This window comes from Trachurus trachurus (assembly GCF_905171665.1).
Source record: "Trachurus trachurus genome assembly, chromosome: 9".
NCBI classification, from domain to species: domain Eukaryota; kingdom Metazoa; phylum Chordata; class Actinopteri; order Carangiformes; family Carangidae; genus Trachurus; species Trachurus trachurus.
In genome coordinates, this window is record NC_139895.1 from 12,708,906 (window position 1) to 12,732,168 (window position 23,263).

At 41.6% G+C, this 23,263-nt stretch overlaps 1 protein-coding gene across 2 annotated transcripts; it reads left to right on the forward strand.

The window, feature by feature from the left end:
* The first annotated feature begins 4,353 nt into the window (after positions 1-4,353).
* On the forward strand, positions 4,354-22,925 carry scarb2a (scavenger receptor class B, member 2a). Of its 2 annotated transcripts, XM_083979238.1 has the most exons (13): positions 4,354-4,950; positions 10,036-10,193; positions 10,404-10,551; positions 10,750-10,947; positions 11,722-11,813; positions 13,053-13,172; positions 13,602-13,780; positions 15,061-15,179; positions 15,495-15,568; positions 15,726-15,777; positions 15,870-16,022; positions 17,657-17,704; positions 18,071-22,925. In XM_083979238.1, the coding sequence occupies exons 1-13, from the start codon at positions 4,828-4,830 to the stop codon at positions 18,209-18,211; spliced, it is 1,605 nt and encodes a 534-aa protein (XP_083835364.1). In that variant the 5' UTR covers positions 4,354-4,827; the 3' UTR covers positions 18,212-22,925. The 2 variants fall into 2 exon arrangements, with proteins under 2 accessions (XP_083835364.1, XP_083835365.1); XM_083979239.1 differs by lacking the exon at positions 17,657-17,704 and having other exon boundaries at positions 4,357-4,950.
* The last annotated feature ends 338 nt before the right edge of the window (positions 22,926-23,263 follow it).

Here is a 23,263-nt window from a genome sequence, read left to right on the forward strand (position 1 = left end):
AAAAATAATAATGCTCCTCTAGTATTTTAGGTTTTAGACAAGCTGCTTTGATGTTTGAATACCATGCGTTTATCAGATTGTGCAGGGTGGGGCGACTTTTCTGTAGAGTATAATTTTCCCAAGCTTTAAAAGTAATCTTTCACTCTTTTTGTGCAATATGCCTTTTAATTAAATTAAAATTAAATTAGTTTAAATTAAAATTAACCATGAAGCATGAAATTATTTCTAAAAAATCTATGGCAATTCTGATTGGTTGTTTCAGACTGAACTGTCAGGATGACTGCAATGATATTTGGTTCATTGGTGCGTTTCCATTTCATGCAAATACCTACAAAATGAAATGATCGATCATCAGCTTCAGCAGTGGTTTGCATTAGCGCTAATGTGAGCTGATAGTCGTGATCATGTCAAGGCATTGCTGCACCTTAGTACAACTCCTCTCATTAGTCATAATTCAAATACACGTGTTTATCTTTGTAGCCCTTTTGACACCAAAGTGACCTCAGATAGCTTTGAGGCCGAGGATGTTGACACAAGTGTTTGTACAGTGCTGCAGATGAATACAATGTGATAACTTGTCATTAGAGAGAGAGTCTAAGAGACGTGAACGATTGTGCAGATACCGTGTGCGTTATCTGACATCTGTAATCTGATATCTGAGCAGGTAAATTGTGTTTACATTCGGCCTCTGCAAAGTTGACTTAGTGAAATCCACCTGTCAAACCTCAAGCACTATACTATCTACTGGTTTGTGACCATATTATGCCGGCAGTCCAACCGCACTGTCTTAACTCCATGACAACCAAGTCAAAAAGTACTGGAGCCAGTCGACTCTCATAATAATTATTGGGTGTGAGAGAGCACAGTGACCTTGAATTCCTCCTAAGCACAATGTGAAGCCCACATGAGTTAGCAACATAACCCATTTAGCACATTTATCACGAATGACTCTCACAAGCTGACTGTGCAGAATGTATAATACATTCAGAGAATACTTTCTCTCAACAACTCTTGAATGGCCATTTGTGTCCACATAAATGTGCTTGCTGTTGATGCAGATTTGCACTTCAGCCATGTCTTCAAAGTGCAAAACCAAAGGCCATTGGTGCAGTTACTTTTTTTTTTTTTTTTTTTGTAAGGGGGGCAAAATGTGACAGACAACAATGAAGGATTTGTGGGGACAACAGAAACAAGTTTGAAGAACTTGCCAAAAATGATTTCCCTCTTGATAACAACCTTCTTGTTGTGGTTGGTGTGAATGGTTGCCTTATTCTAAAAAAGCGAACTCAAACTCCCTTTTATGAAGCTATACGTAGAGATATTAACTTTTTCAACATTTCTTCCAGGCATCTTTGTGTAGGCCTTCAAAGCTGGACGTCTTCAGCTTCCAACAAGAAAAAAAATCAGTGTCGCTCTGCTGACCAAACATAAAAAGAAACCATTACAAAGGTTGAACTGTTTTACCCCTCTTCACCCTCCCACCCTTTCTTTTGGCAGAAACAATGTTGCTGCATTACTTGACTGTTATCCTTCCCCCCTGATGATTTTCTTTAGCATTTTTTACTTCCCTTGTTTGAACAGATGCCGCCCCCCTCCTCCTGCAGCCCCCATCCTCTGGGATTGTCATAAGGCTTAGTACAATGAGGTAACACTCAATTACCTTAATGTTAAGAGTCCAGCCCAGTCAGTTCCTTCCACGAAGAAACATCAAACAATATGATGTATATCACTGTCGGACAAAAAAAAAGGTGGCCTTTTGTCCCACTTTATTCATGAATGGATTATGAAACAAGGGGATGAATGACCGTGCTCACCTTTCAGTCATCCTGCTCATACAGCATTTTACAACAGGATGAATCCTATTAGACATCAATCAAACCTCAAACGAATCTCAGTCTGTGAGAAACGGATCCCTCATGAGATCTGATAGCTTTCCCCGAGATTGATTCAGAGTCATTGGTGAAAAAAAAGAAGAAGAAGCGGCAAACCAATCGGATGAATCTGTGAATGAGACAGCGCAGAGACAGATTTAGCCTGCTTTCTCATCTCATTAGGTAACTCGGTATCTGAAATGGCGTCTCGTCAACTTGATTTCTGGGAAAAAAAGCCTCCTCCTCTTGAGATAAGCAGCTGGTGTTGTCTGTAAATAAGGGCGGTGGTGTCCGGTTTCAGCCGCACACCGGTTAGATGCTTCGAGTGCCAAAGAGTCCAAAAGGCATCGGAGCATCCTAGTGAAATGTGACCTTTTGACCTTTTTCTTACTTCGAAACTTGACAACGCTTTGACTAAATTCTGGTAACACACTGATGTAGTGAAGAACTGATGGCATTTAAAGGTGTTAAACACCCACAACTTCAGCAAGCAATTCCTGTTCTAGTCAGGAGTCATCACTATCAGGGCCTGTGTTTTTTTTTCCAAAGGGGGTTCGACAGCAAAAAAAATTAAAAAAAAATACTGATGCTACCATGTTAACATCTTCCCCTATTTAAAGACGTCTGAATGCACATTTCATACTTTTCCAAGACCAGTGCAAGCAAAGTATCACTACACTGATGTTCCCTCTGCCGCGAGGACTGAATCATAGTGAAAAATTAAAAATATGCTTTGAACAAAAATCAATATTCACTGGGCCAAAAGCTTGGGGAAAACCAACCAACCAGCAGGCAGGAGCTGCATAGCACAGATCAGTCTTTGCTGTGCTGAAACCAATGGATTTTTTTTTTTTTTCCTACTATATCTGCAGAGTGAATGTCATTGCTGGTTTTTCCTTCTGCAGAATTCACACCAGTCAATTCAAAAACTACTACATGCACATTTGTATTTGACATGATTCCTGCATATGAATAGATTTTGAGACTTATTAAAGGCCTTACATCCCTCCTTCATGTCCATGTTGCGGCAATATACTGTATACAGGTTTGTATAGATACATTTGTACAAATTACCCTCTGTTAATCTATTAATCTTTAAGGTTCATAAAATTGTCAGTGTATTAGCCTTCATATAAACATGTGCATGTCACAGAGATAATTAGTTTCTCAAAAGTGTAATTATCAAGTGATGTTGAGGAAAAACCCCTCAGGTTTGTTCTGTACCTCCCAACTGCCACTTTTCTCCAGGTGTGGGCCGCCATCTTGTTCTATGATATGTAAAACATAGTGAAACTTGAAGATATACAGTTCAAAATTTGTTGTAATCCTTTAGCAGAGTGATTTTTGTTTATTTGCATGATTGGTTTAAGTACTTTGGGACAAAATATATGTTTTGTTTTTGTTTGGCTGAAATTACACACACTGAGGTAAATTCTGCACCATAAAGATACATGACATGTTGTTTTTTCTCTCTCAGAGTGGCAGTTTCTCTTCCTCCTCACCAGGACCCTTCAAGATGCTCTCCCTCCACATTATGATTTATGTTTGTCGATATTTAGTGGTCGTTTTCTCTTCATGGTGACCATAAATCATGCACATTCCACAGTAAAGGCATGTATGTAGCCTAATATATGTGGTTAAAGTGGAGGGTCCGCAGCAGCAGCAGCAGCAGCAACAGCAGGTGAACTGTCCACTTCTTCTGTCTTGTGCTGTGTGGGAGCTGCGAGGAGGACATCATCCGTCCCGTTCCCCTTTAAATAAACCCCGCCCTGAAATCAGTCGATCAAATTTACCATCGCACACTCCAGCGTCGCACCAATCAGCGCGCGGGGGGAGTGGTCCCGAGCGGTGGTCCGGGATAACGTCGACCAATCAGATCGTCTGCTGGTCAGACAAAGAGCCTACGTCAGAGTTAGTTGCTCGTTTGAATGGCTCATTATTCCCGTCCACGCTGAGTTTATTAAAGGAGCCGCGATGTGGCGAGATAGCGGAGTCATTATAAAAGGTAACGGTCCTCCTCCTCCTCCTCCTCCTCATGCACATTATTGTGGATCAGTGTTGTAACGGGTGACAGCTACATTTTCGCACCGTTAACACACCGGATAAACCTGTTTATAATCATAACAATAAGATAAAATAAAATAAAACTCTCCACCGGCGCGTTCACGTGGACGCGAGCACGCCGCCGCCGCTGCTGCTGCTATCATTAAATAATCCAACATGTATTATTATTGTTATTTAACCCCAGAAACTATACACTATCATCACACCAGCACAGCACAACAATTAAACAAAAAGTTACCGGACAAAATAAAAGTTGCACATAAAGAATAGAATAAAATAACAATGATGATGTTGATGTTTTTGTTTCACTTTTGCATGTTTGTCAGATTTGATGGAAACGGTGACATCAGGGTAGGAAAGCACCACCACCACCACACCACCACCATCATCACTGCCTGTTCTTCACTCCTACTAGCCTATACACACGCCCACCGCCCATGCAGCCTCCCAAAACGACGCTTTTCGCCTGACCGAGTTCATTAATGCGCACAGCAAAGGGAGGAGGTGGTCGGCTCTTCCTCTTCTTCTCATTCTTCGTACCGATGTGCTGAGAGCTGAGAGCTGCTGCTGCTTCATTTCAACCCACCGCACCCAGCAGCACTACAACACCACCACCACCAGCTTCTTCATCTTTCTATCCATCATCAGTGTTAATATCCCCGGATCTTTTTTCTTCTTTGACAACCGGTGCCAACATTTCACTCCACCACGGCGGAACGAGAAGTTTAAACCCATCATCACTACAACCAACCAACCAAGCTGCTGCTGAGGAGCCGACGACGAGCTTTTTTTTTGTATAGGCTACATTTCAAAAGGACTTCTGATAAGTTTTTTGTGTTTTTTTGTCGAGGGGGGCCAACAGAGAAGACAGCACATCCGCCAAACAAGCATCATGACTCGGAGATCCTGTGCCATTTACGCCACCGGCATCGTGTGCGCTCACCTCCTGATAGTGGGGATCGCCCTGGTCGTGGCTCAAGTCTTCCAAACAATGATACACAGCCGGTTAAAACAGGTCAGTTTGATGGTTTTCTTTATAAAATCAACCATTGTGCACTGTAACACCACCTTCCCTTCCACCATCTGTCACATTTTGTGGGTGGTTTTTAAAATGTTTAAGCGTTTTTCATCTGCAGTGGCCAATCATGCGCATTCAGCATCATCCCACCCGCTGCTGGCGGAACATGCAGGGGTCACAAGATCATCCAATATAGACGTTTATGTTTGTTAGAAGAAAAACACTTGATTTGTTGTTGTTTTGTGTGTATCTGCTGTGTTGGTTGTGTGTGCTGCTGCAGCTCTGCGGGATCATCTCGAAGCGGTTTTTCCCCTTTAAACAATCCGCTTGATCCGCGGTGGTTGAGCAGCGTGTATATAAGTCCCTAGTACATGCAGTGCTGCTGCAGCCTCGAGGTGCCGGTCAAGCTCACACTGAGACAAATGACTGATCAGCATGTGTGTTTTTCATTTCAAATATCACACAAAAGCCGAGTCTAATTGATACAGCCGCTTTACCTGCAGGTTGAAATCCCCTGTATTCCCCAAGAGGGGGAAATTTCCTGTGTGACTCTCAGAGGTGACTTTATTATGACCTCATCCTGTTTTATTGCTTTTTATGTCCCTTGACGAACCTATATGGACCCACAGGATTTGTGTGTGAGCACATTATGCATTTAACTTCTTCTTATTGAATAAAAAAGATCTGTGGGGAAAACTGAGGGAGAGCAGGGATTAGGTGCTCCCTCTCTAGCTGGTAGTATGCCCATAACCTGTCCTGTCCAGCAACCATGCGCATGACCCAGTGACACATTTCTGCAGAAACAGGCTTGATGTGCTGACATTTTGGGTATTGGGTAGATTTTGGGAGGGTAGATGGTATAGTACTGGTAGGAATCTCAGCCAGCAGCAGAGACACAGTGGGTTAAGGGGGGGAGGTGTGCAGGTCTGGATGGATAGATGGATGGATGGATGGATGGGGGGAAGGGAAGCTTGGGTGAGTGCAGGAGAAAGGCAGGGAGTCCCTGACTTCCAGTGGAGGGGTCTGCACTAAGTTTTTCTTTTTGTTCTTTACATTGTGTGGCCGTGGGAGCAGCTTTTGCACCAACCTTTGTTGTGAAAATCAAGCATCCAACTCGAACAAACCAGTCCAATCAGCACTGGTGGGATTGATTGCAAAGTTTAAATCGTTGGGAGGGGGGAAAAAATGAACCAATACTCCAAATGCAGTCATACATTTTTAATTTGAATCCTGGTCCATTTGTGAATTGTCACAGTCTCACAGATCAGTCAAAGCTCGTCAGCTCGATCTGCAGTTTCTCTGTTTCATATATTCCACAGGAGTTAATGTTTTGCTTTTTGCAATGATTTAACAATAATGTTGACATTATGGAGAACAGCGAAAGCTAAACATTTATTTCTGACTTTGGGATAGATTCGTACATTGCACAGAAACAACCTCACCCCACCTCCCCCTCCCAGAACTGGCTCAACATGCGGCACAAGTCGACGGTCAAGTGTGAATATCAGTTCGATGTTATTCTTGGCTTTGCGGTCTCATTGACTTGAGGGAAAGCGTTATTGTACACAAGGTGTGTGAATTATGATGTGTGTTTTCTTATTTTCAGATGTAGGTGATGGGATGGGATGGGATTGGGGAGGGGGGGTTGTTGGCAGCTGACACCCCATCCCACCCTGCAAGACCCTTCACTGCTGTCTGCCCCCTTTTTCAAATACCTCGCATTCCTCTTACAGACGTGAATCACTGCCAGTGCTGTCGGATGCTTGGTACAGCTCATAATTTGTACTTTAAAAGTCGCCCCCTCCCTTTTTCCTTTCCTTTCCCCTTTCCCACTTTTTTTTTGTTGTTTTTTTTTTTTTTTATTGAAGAGGAAGGAAAAATTCAGGAATAGAGGACACACATACACTATTTGTCCAAGTAGGAGACTCACAAACAGCTGCCCTCACTGACACGCTTTTCCCCTCTTGGAGTTAAATTTAGGTCTCCTTGGGTCTCATTTTTCTCTCATTCTGAATCACGGCAGCGTCCCAGGGGATCCAAATTAAAAAGAGTTAGTCAAAGTTCATCAACGGGGGGACGTAATTCTGATGTGGCTGGCGATTACACGAAATGACAGCATAGCTAATCCTCTTTCGCCACGGTCTTCCCATTGAATTAGGCAGAAGCCGACATGCTGAACTGACTTCTAAAATCTACCTAATCTGATGTTGAATGAGGCCTTCTCTGTGATAATGATGTAGCCTAGTTGTTTGGGGGGGACAAGTCAAAAGGTACCTCCAGGACATGAACTCTGTATGTCTGCTGAGCTGGGTGTGGAGAGAAACAACAGAAGCAGAAAAAAAGAAATGTCAGGCGAGGAATTTGTCAGACTCCTTGGCCTCAGGGGCAGGATTTCAGCCTGGGAGCGACCTCATATATAGTGCCTTGTTGTTGTCGTCTCAGCCACTGCCTATCCCGACTGGTTCTGTAGAGAAAACCTCCCCCGGCCTCGTGCCACTCCTCTCTCTGCCTCCGCTCGGGAGAGAGAGAGGAGACTTTTCAAGGTAGTAATACAGGGCTGGTTGAGTAAGAGGCGTTCAAGAACAAGGCCGCGAGCTGGTCGAACGCAGCATGTGTTCAGTTGAAGTTGTGCCATTCATGTGCAACTTTTAAAGTGAAATGTTCCCCACAGGATGAACTTGTTAAGTACTTCTTCTCCTCTTGTGGCTAAAAAAAAAACAGGATCTTGTTGTCACACCACACCTAAGCTCTGCCCGAAGCTGTTTGGCCAAGGCTCGGGTCACATTGTCGCTGTTGTTTAGTTAAACTCAGCGCTTTTCACCAGCTGAAGGCTAAACGCTGTGTTTTGATCACACTGACAGCCCTCTCTGCGTTGTTGTCCCTCACTTTTTTTTTAGTGATACATCAAGGTTTTTATTTTCAGAGAGACAAATAGTTGACAGTTAACTTAGAAGGATCTTTTTTTTTTTTAAACACCTTTTTGTTCAAGGTTGGGCAAACACAGGGGATTCAAGCAGGCCACGGTCGTTTTTGGTTGTTTCCCAAACTCTGCAGGGGGGGGGGTTAGGTGGGGAAAGGGCTGCATCCGAGACGTGAAGCCGGTTTCAGAAGTGACAGTTTGCGTTTTTTGTTTTTACAAGGACAACAAGAGAGAAATGAATTCTGCTGGCTTAGCATTGTGTTTTGTCCTTCAGTGCCCTGGCTCCTTATGACGGCCACTCACTTCTCTCTCAGTTCAAGTCTTAATTAAAAATGAAGAATCACTGAATCCCAGGAGAGTTTCACGTCTTAAATAAGTTCCTTTTTTGGAGTTTCTTCGTTGCTTCAGGAGACAAGAAGTCACACGGCTGTGACGTAAAACTAAAACCGATTAATCAGGGTGTCACCCCGACTGATGATATCATGGGCTAAATCTGAAATGAAGCAATGCAACATTAGTAATTCTTTAGTATTAGACCAAAAAGAAGAATGAAATGAAAGTTGCAGTCTAAATGATTATCAGATGAATTGGGGGAAAATACACTGCAAAGAATATTTGTCTTATTTCTAGTCAAAAACTCATTATACTTAAAATAAGACTCATCACATTAAAAAGTAGCTTGTTTTTAGACACTTTTTGTGTCTTTCAAGCATATTTTCACTTAAAATAATCTGATAGTGGAGCAAGTTTTTCTTTCTTATTATAAGCACAAAAAGACTTGCTTTCACTGGCAGATTTTTCTACTTATTTCAAGTGAAAATTTGTTTGAAACAAGTGAAAATTTGTTTGAAACAAGTGAAAATTATCTAAAGACAAGTAAATTTTTAGGTGATGAGTCTTATGTAAGTGGAAAGAGATCAGTTTTGACTAGAAATGAGACATTTTGACAAGAAATAAGACGAATATTCTCTGGTTGTTTCTGTACGATGCCCTAAAGACTGAGGAGCGATGTTATATAATCACATGCCCAGATCAGTGTTTGAATCTGATGTTTATGCTCTGTTAGTTGAACCATCTCGCCGTTGCTACGCAGCGACGCGACGGTATCAAAGCAGGTATGTTCAATGACCTCGCTCATTGACGTCTAACGGGGTTTTTTTTTGTAAAGCGGGGCTCATGCCGCAAAAACCCACGAAACCAATCCAGGTCAAAACACACTTATATAGCGGAAGTTTCAACCTAAACAGGAAGTGGGTGCCACACCTTAAGCTATAACTTCTCAACGTCTGCTGACGATATGAGGCCTCTCTCCTCTGGTTTACCTTGCTTCACTCGGGGAGGTGGCTTTTTTTTTTTAAGGAACACATCATTTAAAATACATGAAAGGAAGTGGGTCATTTCTCTTCTCCCCAAGTTTTAAAAAGACTCTCCCCTATATTAGAATAAAAAAGGCTCTCTTGTTTCCCTGGTCAACAAACGTCAGCTTCAGCTTTTTCAGTTTTTTTCCTTGAACACTTGGGACGGCCTGGTTACTGATTTCTCATGTTCAGACTTGCAGCAGCCCGGCTTCTGTCACACACAGTTGCCCCTGACTTTGGTTTGCAGGTTTACGTCTGGCCGCATGATCGCATCCAAAACATCTGTGAAACCATGATCTTCTTGATGAGTTCCTCTGGTTTTTTACAGTTTTCTTTTACCTGTTGTTGTACACGTAGCCTGATGATGCCTACAGCTGCACACATGTCATGCATTATTGTTATTATTGCAACACATCTCTCTGGTGCGTGGGCTGACTAGTAGCCCACAGACAGATTCCTGCCTTGGCTTGCTGAGGTCAAAAACTGTGCCGTTCCTTTGCTCAGACTTTCTGCCTGTTCTGACCTTTTTTGTTTTTCGGCTATGAAGGACTTCTTTTTTTTTTTCGGCATCCCTCTGGGTTTCCAGGTCTTGGCCCGACACCAAGTCATTGCAGAAAAAATGCCATGTGTGCTCTCAGATGAGCCCTCACTTAGAATAGGGAAGTCTTTTAAAGTGCCGAAATTGTGAATAAAACATTGCTTCACAAATGTTGCGGTCTGTGTTGATTTTTTTTCTCTTTTTTTTGCTGTTTCTCAATCTGAATGTGCAATTGATTTTTTTTCTTCTTCTTCTTTTCCTGACAGGAAATTACTTTGACGGAGAAGAGCCAAATGTTTGAGTCATGGAAGAATCCACCGCCACCTGTGTATATGGAGTATTACTTCTTCAATGTGACCAATCCAGAGGAGTTCTTGAAAGGCGGGAAGCCAGCTGTCAAACAGATCGGACCTTATACGTACAGGTAGGTTTTGACATTCAGACAGTGTTTTGGGAGCAGGGATGCAGCTGTGAACATATATCGTGATGGAAAAGGAAACTGTTGGTTGTTTTGTTTTGTTTTTTAACGAGTCGTTTCGGCCCATATTTCCGAAAGTCATCTGGGTTTGATTTTGTGAAATCAAAACAAAAAGACATCTGGACTAACTGACCGATGCCCCCTTTTCCACACCAGGGAGTACAGGCCGAGGGAAAACGTGACTTTCCTGGAGAACGGCACCAAGGTTTACGCCCTCAACCCCAAAAGTTTTGTCTTTGTGCCTGAGAAGTCCGCCGGTAACCCCGAGGTTGACATTATCAGGACTGTCAACATCCCTTTTGTGGTAAGGCATGGTCCATCTGGTCCAGCTGTTATGGCTTTCCGTCACTTGAGTGGCGTGTGTGTATTATTATTTTTTTATTAACTCTTATTCCGGTCAAATCTATTGTGACAGTTTCTTCAGCCCAGTCGGGCCAAGACAAACAAGCGACCAGCGTTTCTTTACGTTAGCACTACCTAACTCATTGTCTTTCTTCCTCAGGCGGTGATCAACGAGCTGAGCTCCTACAGCTTCTTCCTTAGACAAGCCATATCCATATACTTGAAATCCACCATTGGCGTTGAGCTGTTCATCACACGCACTGTGCACGAGGTCCTGTGGGGATACAAACACCCTCTCCTCTCAAAGCTCCGCACCATGAAGCCTGACGTGGATGAATACTTTGGGTTGATGTGGAAGGTAAGCTATAAGTAAAACTTTAGATCCCCCTGTTGTTAAGAGTTACTAGAGCAACAGGACAAGAGGAAGCCTGTGGTTGCGTCGTGCAAGAAGTGATATCGGCTAGATGCTGATGGAAGATGGTTGTACTTCCTGTTTATAGGGTAACGTCGTCTGCGGTGCTGGGCCTTGTGATGCTGAGGAATGCATTTAAACTGGGTGAAAAAAACAACCAGTCTGTCTCTTTGACTAACTAAACAAGCTATTTTGTTAAGCGATAACTCGTTTCAGGCAACTGCCAAAAAAAATCTACAATTCCCAGCCTCCCAAATGTGATGATTCACTGCTTTTCTTTGTCATGTGACGATGAACTAAATATATCTCCAGGATTTTGGACAGTTCAGTCAGAGGAAATACATCATTAAAAGACATCAGCTTTGCCCTCAGAGATACTGTTGCCAAACATTTTTTATAGAAATTTAAAAGTTTTATTAAAAAAAAAAGACTTTGAAAACATCAGTGTAGTTTTCTCTGAGGTCAAAACAGTTGATGTGCTCAAACGCCCACCACCAGTCTTCAATTGATTACTAAACCCTTATTGTGTAAGACTTGGGTGAGAAAACGCTAAGGGGCGTCTTTTAATGCCAAATACAAAGCCGTATTTCTTTCACAGCTCCCATGGTCCTTTGTCAGCAGACATAAACACTCGTTTCTGACTCAGTGCCTCGCTGCTGTATCCTCAACATCTGTCGGTCACAGCAGCTCGGTCTGAACCCTGTGTGTTGTTTTCCACAGAAAAATGGCACTCATGAAGGAGAGTTTGTGTTCCACACTGGCGAGCAGAACTACTTGGATTATGGCAAGATCGACTCGTGGAACGGCCTGAGGTAACGGCTCATGTCAGACGGGGTCCTCTGTCTATTGTGCTCTCTTCAGTGCCTGTAAAACACTTGTCTTGTCAGCACACGGCTTCCACTTCCTCTCTCTCTCCCTCTCTCTCTCTCCCCTCTAGACCTCCTCATATGCACATTTTATTTTTCGTTACACAACATGTTACATGGGGGCACGGGGAGAAAGAAAGCCTTTGCTCCCTGTGCCGCAGGCAGAGCAGAATTGCAAAAGGGTTGTGTTTGTCCATCTGAAGTGACTTTGTACTTTGAATGGGATCAGCATGTGTAGGTCAGATCCAGTAGTAGTGGAGGAAACAAGTGTTCAGATCCTTTACCTCAGTAGAAGAACCAGTGCAACTGTGTAAATCCTCTCCATTACAAATACAAATCCTACATTCAGAGGCCTACTTACAGGGGCATTAACAGGGGCAAGTTATGCTTCAAATAATCTTTTTTTTAACAGTGTTTTTAGTTGGAGCTCATTTTACACACTTCATATAAAAAAAGAAAAAAATCGTACTACACACATTATATTAATTCATATATATTTGTTGTGGACTTTTGGCTAAATTTCAGCATTTTGGGGGGGTAATTGCTGCATTTGGTCGCATTTAGTCAAGTTAATCTGCACTTATTTATTTTGACCTCTGCATAGTCCTTTTATTTTTAATGCAGAACCATTCACAAAAAAAAAACATTCACTGCTTTCAGCTTCTCTACCATCATGATTTGACTGTTTTCTCGCATGACTCGTAATGATGAGTAAGCTAAAGTCATTTTGGGTGTTGACCCATTGGTCACTCTCTAAACAAGACATTTGTGGGCGGATTGTGGGAAATGATGATGCAGCCATGTTTTTTTTGTGTGTTTTTTTATCTCTATCAGTTAAATTCAGTAAAGTAGGAAATCCTAACCTAAGTGTTTACTCTATTCAATTAGACAAAGTGCAAGGAGATCAGATTAAGAGGTGGACAGTAAACGGGAACTGGATTAATTAGAGAATAAATGGCAGGATAATCAACTACAAGCCAAAAAAAAGCTGTAATCTTTAACAGTGTGTTGTGTTTTATAAGCATTGTATTTAAAATCAGATGTTTTTCATGTAAAATGTGAGTCTGAAGAGGAAATAATACTATCCATAAAAGAGAAAAAAAAACTGAGGAAGCTTAAGTGTAGCACTTGAGCTTCTCCGAACACTAATATATCATGTTCTTGTTTTATTTAAATGAACAATAGGCAGATGACGTGGTGGTCCTCCAATCAGAGCAACATGATCAACGGGACGGACGGCGCCGTCTTCCACCCTCTGATAAACAGGAATGAGCTCCTCTACATCTTTGCTGCTGATCTCTGCAGGTATGCGGCGCACGTGCGTGCGTGTGGTTGGTTGCCCATTTGTTTATAGTCAAAGCGGCAGCAGCAGCAGCAGCAGGGTGGGGACCAACAACTGGGGTGAGGTGTAAGTTAGTGGGAAATGAGGACTGAGTAACAAACAATGTGCTTGTACTAAATTCACTGATAAGATCCTAAGTTGAGTTGTGGCTATTACAACGTCTGATAAGACTGACGATGAATGCAACAACACACGTGGGGGGAGTCCAGAGTTTGACCTTGACACACCTTAACGTGTGTGTAGATTGTACAGGAAGTGATCAGGTTGTATATTTGACACCGTTTTTTTAAAATTTATGCTCCAAAACTGAATAGAAGATAAACGATCAGCTGCTGCCTTCCTCTTTATTTAGACCGTCTTCCACAATGATTCCCAAACGTCTCTCTCCTCAGGTCCATTCATCTGGCCTATGTGGAGGACGTGGACGTGAAAGGCATCCAGGCGTATCGCTTCGCGCCCCCGAACGACGTCCTCATGAGTCCCAAAGAGAACCCCTCCAACGCCGGCTTCTGTGTGCCAGCTGGAGACTGTCTCGGCACCGGGGTGCTTAAAGTCAGCGTTTGTCGAGAAGGTAGGGACACCGCCCACTTAACCCCCCTCCCCCAACCCCCCTTTCTCACTCCCTCTGAGCCCCCCCTCTGTAACCATAGACCCTGACCCAGTTACCCACCACCACCTCCAAACCAGTCCCATGACACAGTTTCCCCCCCACCTTGTTTTAACCCCACAGAAATGTCCGTTGAGTCGGTCACCGCGGCCTCACTCCCTCTGTTTGAGCATGCCAGATTTTTACTCAATACAGGGCTCAATAATTAACTGCTGGAGTATTTTATGGTGGTCATCGAGTGGTAGCGCGATTGCTCTGATAAGGCAATCCCCAGCCATGGGTCGGACACATGGAGTCATTGTAGTATCATCGAACGATCTGCTACTGTAACCGCAGCACGCTGCTGTTTGTGTAGTTACAGTAGCACAAAGTTTAATATCATCAAGGGGATAAAATACGTTTCTTATTTAACTAATGACCTCTAGATAGGGATTTGTGTTTACTACATGAAATCACAGGATTTAGACTTTTAGTATTGATCCAGTATTTTTTTTTTTTCTTTTATCTTTCCTGGTATTTGTTTCCAGATACGTTGGTGATCTATTGCAGAATTTTACACAGAGCTGTTGAAATGTGTGAGACTGAAAAGTTTTAACTTTAGATCACAGTAGCACCCGGGCTGAAAAACAGCTGGTGATTTGACTTCATTATAATAATTATTATTATTACCAGAAATGTGCTGGGAAAAAATCTATCATCTGCCTGTCAGACCAAATGGGACATTTTTATAGAAATTTCAATGGACACTTTAATAGACTGTCTTTAAGAGTGGTGTTAATGTTTTTCCTTAGTGAGGCTCAAAATGATTTCCGCGTCTTTTTTTTTTTTTTGCATCCTCGTGAACTTAATCCTAAATTGAGTATGTGAAATACATTGATTAAGCACATTACTATGTTGTCTTTAAGTTTTAGAGAACATATGTGTGCAAATATGCATAATATACCCAATTTAACTAAGTTCAAATATGTTATGTGTTTGTGTTTTCATAATCAAAGCTACTGGTGCAATTTTCTCTTATCGCTATTTAGGCCCAAATACGACCTGGAACACACATTCGTCTTCTATCTACAGCAATATATCAATTACTGAGATTCCTGTTCCATCTATCTGCCTGACACACAAAACACCAGATAGTTTTATCTTATCTCACGTTTCTTCTTCTTCATCGTCATCTTTCTCCAGCCCTTTGTGTTTACACAGACACTGACTGTCTCAATCGTTTCTTGCCCCCCCCCCTCCTCCAGGCGCTCCCATCGTGGTGTCTTTCCCCCACTTTTATCAAGCGGACCCCAAGTACATCAACGCCATCGACGGGCTCAGCCCCAACAAGGAGGAACACGAGACGTACTTGGACCTGCAGCCGGTACGGCTCATATTCAATATCCCAGCAGATTAGAGAGACATGTGGGTCTGTGAGGAAGCTCGGTTTTATGACGGCATTATCAAAATGACAGGGATTGTTTTGATCATGAGCTGCAGAAACAACATTAAGGGTCTAAATGAATAAGAATTTGTCAGAAAACATTGTCAAACTGAGGGAATTTGTTTCTTAAAAAGCCGCAAACTGAAGCATCTCTAGAGAGAAAGATTAAAAAATGAAAATCTGCACCAAGATTCACACATGGTTTTGTACGTAAAATAATATCTTTTATCTCTCTTTTATCATTTTTATTTTTAGACAACGGGAGTTCCCATTCGTGCCTGTAAGCGAGCGCAGCTCAATATCATCATGAAGAGGGTCATGGGCTTCCCGTAAGTCAAACTTTTGTTGAACTGTGACCCACTTCACTTCACTGTTGCCACACGCTGTCCCCATTACGGCCACATGTTGAGCCAGATGTTGAGCCAGATGTTCTCCCTGACCTCAGAGTCTCTCTCTCTCTCTCTCTCTCTCTCTGTCTGTCTGCAGACAAACCAGGTACATCAACGAGACCATTTTCCCCATCATGTTCGTCAATGAGGTGAGGACAAACACAGGCAAAACTGAACCAAACCTGTTCCAGTGAAGGGAACCATAAGTCAATACTGTCTGTTGTCTCTCTTGAACCCTTAGACGGCGACCATCGATGATGACTCGGCGTCCCAGATGAGGACGCTGCTCCTCATCGTGACCCTCGTGTCGAACTTCCCCTTGCTCATCGTGGGCATGGGCATCATCCTGCTGCTGGTGCTCGTCGTCTTGTTCTGCCGAAACCGCCAGAAGAAGGTAGGAACTGCAACCCCAAACCCACCCTCCCCACTCCACAAGCTCCCTGCTGCTGTGGTGATATTAATCCTAAACTGTAGTAGTAGTATTATTATTATTATTATTAATCCCCACAGTTACCCTGGTGTGAAAAACAGAAACGTGTGCTACCCACTGACATTAGCTCACAGTGTAAATGGGACCTAGAGTGACGATAGATAGATAGACATATGTCCAGTAAATGCTAGAAAGTTTTTAAGTTTTGACTGGTTTCTGCATGGTTAACATTTTTTCCTTACATTAACCTCACCGAGCTTCGGGCAGGTTTTAACCTCTGAGCTGCGCGCATGTCGACTACTAACACATTGCATGAATTCCTGCAAAGCTAAAGCCAAAGCTAAAGCCAAAGCCTGCATGTGCAGTTTCCCACAATTCTGGATCAAATGGTGTTCATGTGTTTCTCTGTGCTAAATATTTCCAAAAAGTCGATGCATCAGTTTTTATTTTCCTGATGAAACGATGAGTCATCGTTTTCAGGGAGGAAGCGTCAGCGTAGCTATGAACTAACTTAGCACTGTCGAGTACCAAAGTGCGTTGACCTCTTATCTGTAGTAGTAGTAATATAGGATTTCTGATATGAACCCTGGCCTTACTTGCCTTCAGTGGTGTTATAGTGCAAGTTATTCACTGTCTATACATAGAGTGGCCTTGTATACACATGTTAAAGGAATAGTTTGATCATTTTTGGGAAATATTACTTCTGTTTGGCTGATGGATGAGAGCCACTCTCATGTTTGTTTACAAAAAAAAGCTGCAGCCAGGGGAATGTTAGCTTATCTTAGGTTATCGTAGCTTAGCTTAGCATATAGACAAGAAACAGGGTGGAAGAGTTGGCCTGACTCTGTCCAAAGGTAACAGAATATGCCTACCAGCATCAAAGTCTGTCGTATTTGGCTAAACCACCACAACAGCAGCGTTAAGTCCTATAAACACAACTCTGACTTGACTGACTGAGTGAGTGATGGAGTTACATTTGTGGTTGTAGCTCTTGGAAATGCGAAGTTGCCAAATTTACCAACTTTTTCTTTTATTTCTGAAAGCGATCTAGTGACATTTTGGACAAAAGTTGGTGACTCTCCATAGAAAAAGAGTCATTAACATATAAGCAGCAGCTTGAAAGTGATAGCTGGTTAACATGTGTCTTAAAGGGCCGTGTTTCTGTCTGTATTCATAGTTGTTGCACAAAAAGGAAAAGAATGAGCACAACTTTATTGGGAATTTAGCTGAATATTGGATACGTGGGGACGGAGAGCGGGAAATGAGCCAAAAACAAAAACAAACAAATGAAGGCGGCAAATATTAGAGAGAATGCAAATAGCTTGCAAAGTGGTTTATCCTTACACACGGGTTTTGACCTTGTTGTTGCTGGTGTTTTGGATTTTGTTCCTGTTACCTTCGGACAAGCTTTGACTTTTAACTGAACAAGCAAATTTCCAAAAATAAAATATCCAACTATTCTATTACATACGTGCATTGAAGTTTATCTTAGGACAGAGAGACTGTTGTTGCTTAATTGCAATGTGAAGAAGTGTTGTATTAACCATGTTCTAATTTTAATTTTCTGTAACCCCCCCTTTTTTCCTTTTCTGTTTTAGAATGAAGTAAAACGTATTGATTTTACTGAAGCTTTTCATTCTTTTACTGTAAGTCTTCATTTTGCCTTGTTTGCTATTCTCCTTTTTAATTTGTTATCCATCATCTCTGATTATTATCATTTTTTTAATTGTCTTTTACGGACATGATATTTCCCTTTTTTAAGTTCTCGCCTCACAGTGTAATTTGGTTTCTTTTAAGCTTTTAAGTCTTTATTTGTTTTATGTGGTGGATTTTTTTTTTCTGTTGTGGTAACTGGTGCACTTTAGGTTTGTTGTGTGAGCATTACAGTCAAAACATTGATTCCCATTTCAATGTCAGTGTTGTTGAGCATTAAAAAAAACACATTTTTTTGGGACGTCTCGCCAGTGCTGCGTTTGTACTAACTCCTCCTTGTCATCCCTCCGACTCCACAGACGACAAAAGACGACATGGCCTACACGCAGGTCAGCGACAAGCCGGACGAGCCGTCGGAAACGCCAACCGCCCCCGCCACGCAGCCGATGAGGAACGGCTCCTACATTGCCATGTCTCCAGTGGAGGCCCAGAAGTGTTGATCGAGGATCTCCTTGCCCGAGTGTGGAGCTCAGGAAGGGGGCTGAGGGAGCAGCACAGGGGTGTTACATTACCACGGGTGTGTGGGGGGGGGGTTCACAACACACAGTGTGGGCTCATTTTCACTTATTTTGGGTGGTGGGGGGAAGAAAAAAAAAAAAAGGGGGTGGGACACAAACCACCCAGTAAATGTTTAGTCAACAAAGACATTGCTCCTCTCACTGAGCCTTCTTATGACTGTCTGTCCTCCTCTCCTCTACCTGCTGAGCATGGCCCTCACTGCCTGCCGTGCCGCAACACAACGACAAACTCTCACACCTTTTTTATTCCTCGTTTCCGTCCTGGTTTCCCTCACTTAACACACGGCGAGACTCTTGGTGGGGGGAGCGGGCTCGGAGGCCAGGACAAGCCTTTTTTTTTTTCTTTTTTTTTTCCCGTAATTCTTCTTTTTCTTCTGAGGGAACACAAACAGTAGCATTAGGTGTCGCCGCTGCTGCTGCTGCTGCTGCACACGGATGCATGATCTTCTTCTGAGCAGACTTTTGCCGACTAACGTGGCTCAAAGAGTGTTTTAGTATTCACCTGAACGACAGTGGGTGTTGTTACAGTCGTCGTATTATTCTCGCTCATTTCCTCTCCGTCAGTCTTGCCTGAGGAGAAAACTCACAAGCCAACAGATTTAAAATGAATAAATAAATAAATAAAACCATAGTAAACTCGATCTTTAGGATGAAACTCTGAGCTAACTCTCTCTGGGCTCTGAGGATAAAACGGTTTTGCTAACAAAACAATGAACTTGGCATATCCTTTTTTTGTACAAAAGAAAGAAAGATAGGAAAGGAAAAATCAGACTGAGCCAAACTATTTATAGCATTTTTTGCCTTTTTTCCTAAGATCAATTAGTGCACACACACACACACACACACGCACACATACACATGGCACTTTCAAGTATCAGTCAGTGACAGTGTTTGTGCACCTTTATCTTACACTTCAGTGTCCTGTTTTAACGGACAATTGAAGGGCAACTGTTTTTCTCGACACAGGCACGGTGCAGTGTGACACCTGAAATACTCGTGATTTTTGGCCCCACCCCTTCCTCTTCTCATTATTATTATTTTTTTAAATAAATGTATCACCACTTCTTTTTCCCCTTCCACACGACACTAGTTAAAATAATAAATATACTCGGCTACATTTCAAAGCCCTCATTAGATAAGGTGTTAGTAGCTAGATGTGAAATTGTTAGGATTGCCGACAGTAGCTTGATAAAGTTGCACCTTCTTCTTTAGGCTTCATCACACATTTAAGACAAAAAGGAGAAAAAAAAAAATCAAAAACAAAAAAAAAAAACACCCACAGAACTTACAAGGGAGACTTGAACCTGCTTTCTGCCTTACAACGGTTCAGCGTGTTCTTTATGTTCATACTTTGTTCAAATAAGCTGGAAATCTCTTTGTCCTTATTGTACATATATAAAAGGGGAAATGTTGAGATACCTCTGACCAAATCCAGCAAGCAGTCCACCTAGGTGCGCTGAAAGACACTAACTTCTTGTCTGGTGTCGACCGTCGCTCCTGCACGTCTACACTGTTCTTTTTATTAGAGAAAGCACAATTTGGATTGCTAAAACCAGTCCTCACACAAGGCTACCAGGTTTTTGTTTTGGTCCTATTATACTATTACTATATTTACAGCTGATCTGTCAAAGACACTTGTCAAGTGCCGTGACTATTAGGAGGAAGAGAGAAAAAAAAAAAAAGTGGAATCAGTGGGTGTTTAAAGGGGAGCCCTGTGCGCCGCCACTCGCCGCTGTGCAGTCGCTTGGTTTGCCAAGGAAGCTGTAGTAGGCATTCGGGCAAACGCAGCACACAGCACTTGAATCACTGTTTTGTCTTATGTTTCATGTTGTTGTTGTGTTTTTTTTTATTAATTTTCTTTTTTCTTTTCTTTTTTTACTGTCCGCCACATTTGTCTCGTTACACACACGTATTCAAAAAACCCATTGTTGTCTGTCAATGGGAAGTGAACCTAAGGCCATAAAACTGTCATCGTGGAAAAAATTCCCTGCACTTTGCCTGGAAATTGTGCCCTGTGTATTTTCATTGTTTGTTTTTTTGTCCTTGTCATTTCTATGTAGGTGGTCCATATGTTCAAAACATTTCTTCAACGGTTTGTCCTGGCTAGTGTTGGTTGTGATGTTGTTGTGGTGATTGGACAACACACACATCCCTGCCTCTGTGTTACTTGCTTCTCAGCACATGGAGTGTCTTCTTTTGATATACTTTTGTATTTGTTATTGCTGCTGCTAAAAAAAAAAAAAAAAAAGAAAGAAAAAAAACATGCCATAACCTATGGACTTGTATTTGCATATGGGGAATTTACCATAATGTGCTCGTATTCGGTTTCAGGTTGATCCACAAAGTCTTTTCCTTTTATTTTTATTTTCAAGTCTTAAATCTTGAAGACTTTCTGTTTCACCGACCCTTTGCCACCTGAGCACAAAGATACAAAGCCCAAAGCTTTCTGCCATTTATCGGAATTAGCAGTTACAGTTATCACTAGCGACATTTATGTAAAGTTATCACAGTTAACCTGTCATTCCTCATTTAACAGTTGATCTGACCATATCACATGTATCATGGGGGTTTATATTATATATATTATAGGGTTAGTAGACTTGACAGAAAGGGTGAGCCACTTCAACGCCATGTAAGATCGGTGTCAGAAGTCTGACACTGGGTTTAATGACACTGGTGGAGAGTCCTTTAAAAGCAGATGCTCAACACTTTGGGGAATTATTCGCTCTCTTGGATCTGAAACTACATCTTATTTTAGCTTAGCTTAGCACAAAGACTGGAAGAAAGTGTAGACGAAGACAAAACTCGCCTTCGAGCACCTCTGTCTAAATCTGTTTTCAGTCCATACCAAAAAAAAAAAAAACCCAAACAAACCAAAAACTTTTTTTATTTGACTAATCAATTAATCAATTGCCAAAAAATGGATGATTTCAGCTTTTCAAATTTATTCTGGGATGCCGTCATCAGCATCTAACACTGTAATAATTAGCAGATTTATATATAATGAAAAACATCACAAGGTGCAGCCCTAGCAGGAAGTTACAGCATCAAGGACCAATTTGGTAAAAGTGACCAGAGCCAGAGCCTTTTCCTCTTTGTTTTCCAGGCTTTATGCTAAGCTAAGCTAACCACTATACACCATATGTGTGTTGTTTGTTCCCCAAACTGTTGAATTGTCTTTAAAGTAACATCGAGTCACTAAAAGGCCTTTAATTTCACATACATGCAAGAAACTTTGCCTTGTGCGAACTCACAGCCCATCGTTATCCACCTTTACTTGAACCTTAAAAACCTTAATCCTGTGAGTTGTGTGTGTGTGTGTCTGTGTGTGAATGACACACACCTGAGCCATCGCCACCACCACTCCTCCACCTGTCTGACTTCTACTACACTGACCTTTGAGTCCCAATCCTCCAAGCCCATTGGCTCATCCCTGCTTGACCAAAGATAACCCACATAGATCTGCCCCAGCGCCATGTTTACTCTCCTCTGATAACGGCTGTGCCACAAAACCACCGCCAACCTTTTTTTTTTCTTTTTTTTTAAATCGTGCCACCACTTAAGTGAAGTATTTGCAACTGTGTTGTGTGTGTGCGTGAATGCATGTATGTGCCTTTTTTACATCAAGGCAAAAAAAGAAAAAAAGAGAAAGGAAAAAAAAATCGGATAGCAGTTTGATGGGTATTGCTTTTTTTTGTTGTTTTTCATCTGGCGCAAATGCAAACAAAAGTAATCAATGCTCTTTGTGAGCAAAAAAAAATTCTCAGTATTATGTAAGACAAAGCAATACAGAGCTGTGTAAAATAAGTTGTGGATGTTTTGTAAAGGGGCCACACGATATTTATGTATCTTTATGTTCCTCGATTTGTGACTTTTTTTTTTGTTAGTTTTCACTTGTGTAGGATTTATTCCTCTTTTTTTATGTAGCGTGATTTAGACTTTTATTTTGTAATATTAAGCTATTAAGCACATTTCATTTCCATTCGATATTTCAACTTTTGTTTTCACACTGAAAATACAAAACATAGTGTAAAAAAGATGGACCAGTGTGTCAAACTGGGACCAGCCAGAGCCCTGTAAAATATAAGAAAATGTCTGTAAGAGTGTATATGAATGGTTTAAGATTGTCGGACGTGTATGAGAACCTGTGAGAGTAAAAAAAATTGTGTTTGTGGAGCCAGATGCACCGATTTCTGTCAAACTGGAGTGGTTTTTTACTGGAAGGCTGATTATCTTGATGACCGAGTAAAGTGAAGAATTGATGCTGTGTAAACTATCTAGATGAATGACGCCCTCCATCAGGGATGAGCACTAGTGCCATACCATCCTTTTGTTGTTGTTGTTATTATTTTTCCTTAATTTGCTCTTTGGTGTAACAACCGCATCTCCCCCCCTCCCCAGTTTCGATGTTCTGAAGTCACTAACAGACGTTTCCTCTTAAAAGATGTACTAATTTGTTTTGCTGCTGAAAATGACAATCCCCTTGTCATGTTAGGTGCAAAATGATTTCAAAGTAATATTCATTTTTAGTTTTGATAATTTACACTGCACAGATGTTTCTACAGTGCTTTTGTAAACATTTCTAGTGTATTTGCAAAAAAATAAAAGTTGCAGTCAAATGCAAAGTTCACACTGTCGCCTTCTGTCTTTCCTTTAACTGTCCGCCTGCAGAGAAATATATATTATAATGAATACTTTTTTAAGAACCATTAGAAATATTACACATCAAAAAACACATTGAGGCACCCATGAGGATGAAAAATAAAATGACATTTTACTTTTTATAATTTAAGCATTTTCAGGCGTAACGAAGAACATGAATATTAAATGTCCTCCAAAAAACTTAACTAACAGTGTGGTTCACCTGATAAAGCACATACCACAGGTTCACTGGCTCTCTCTTTTCTTAATTTTTTGTCTCTCTCTCTGTCATAATAAAAGTAAAAACGCATAATAATAAATAAAAAAAACTTG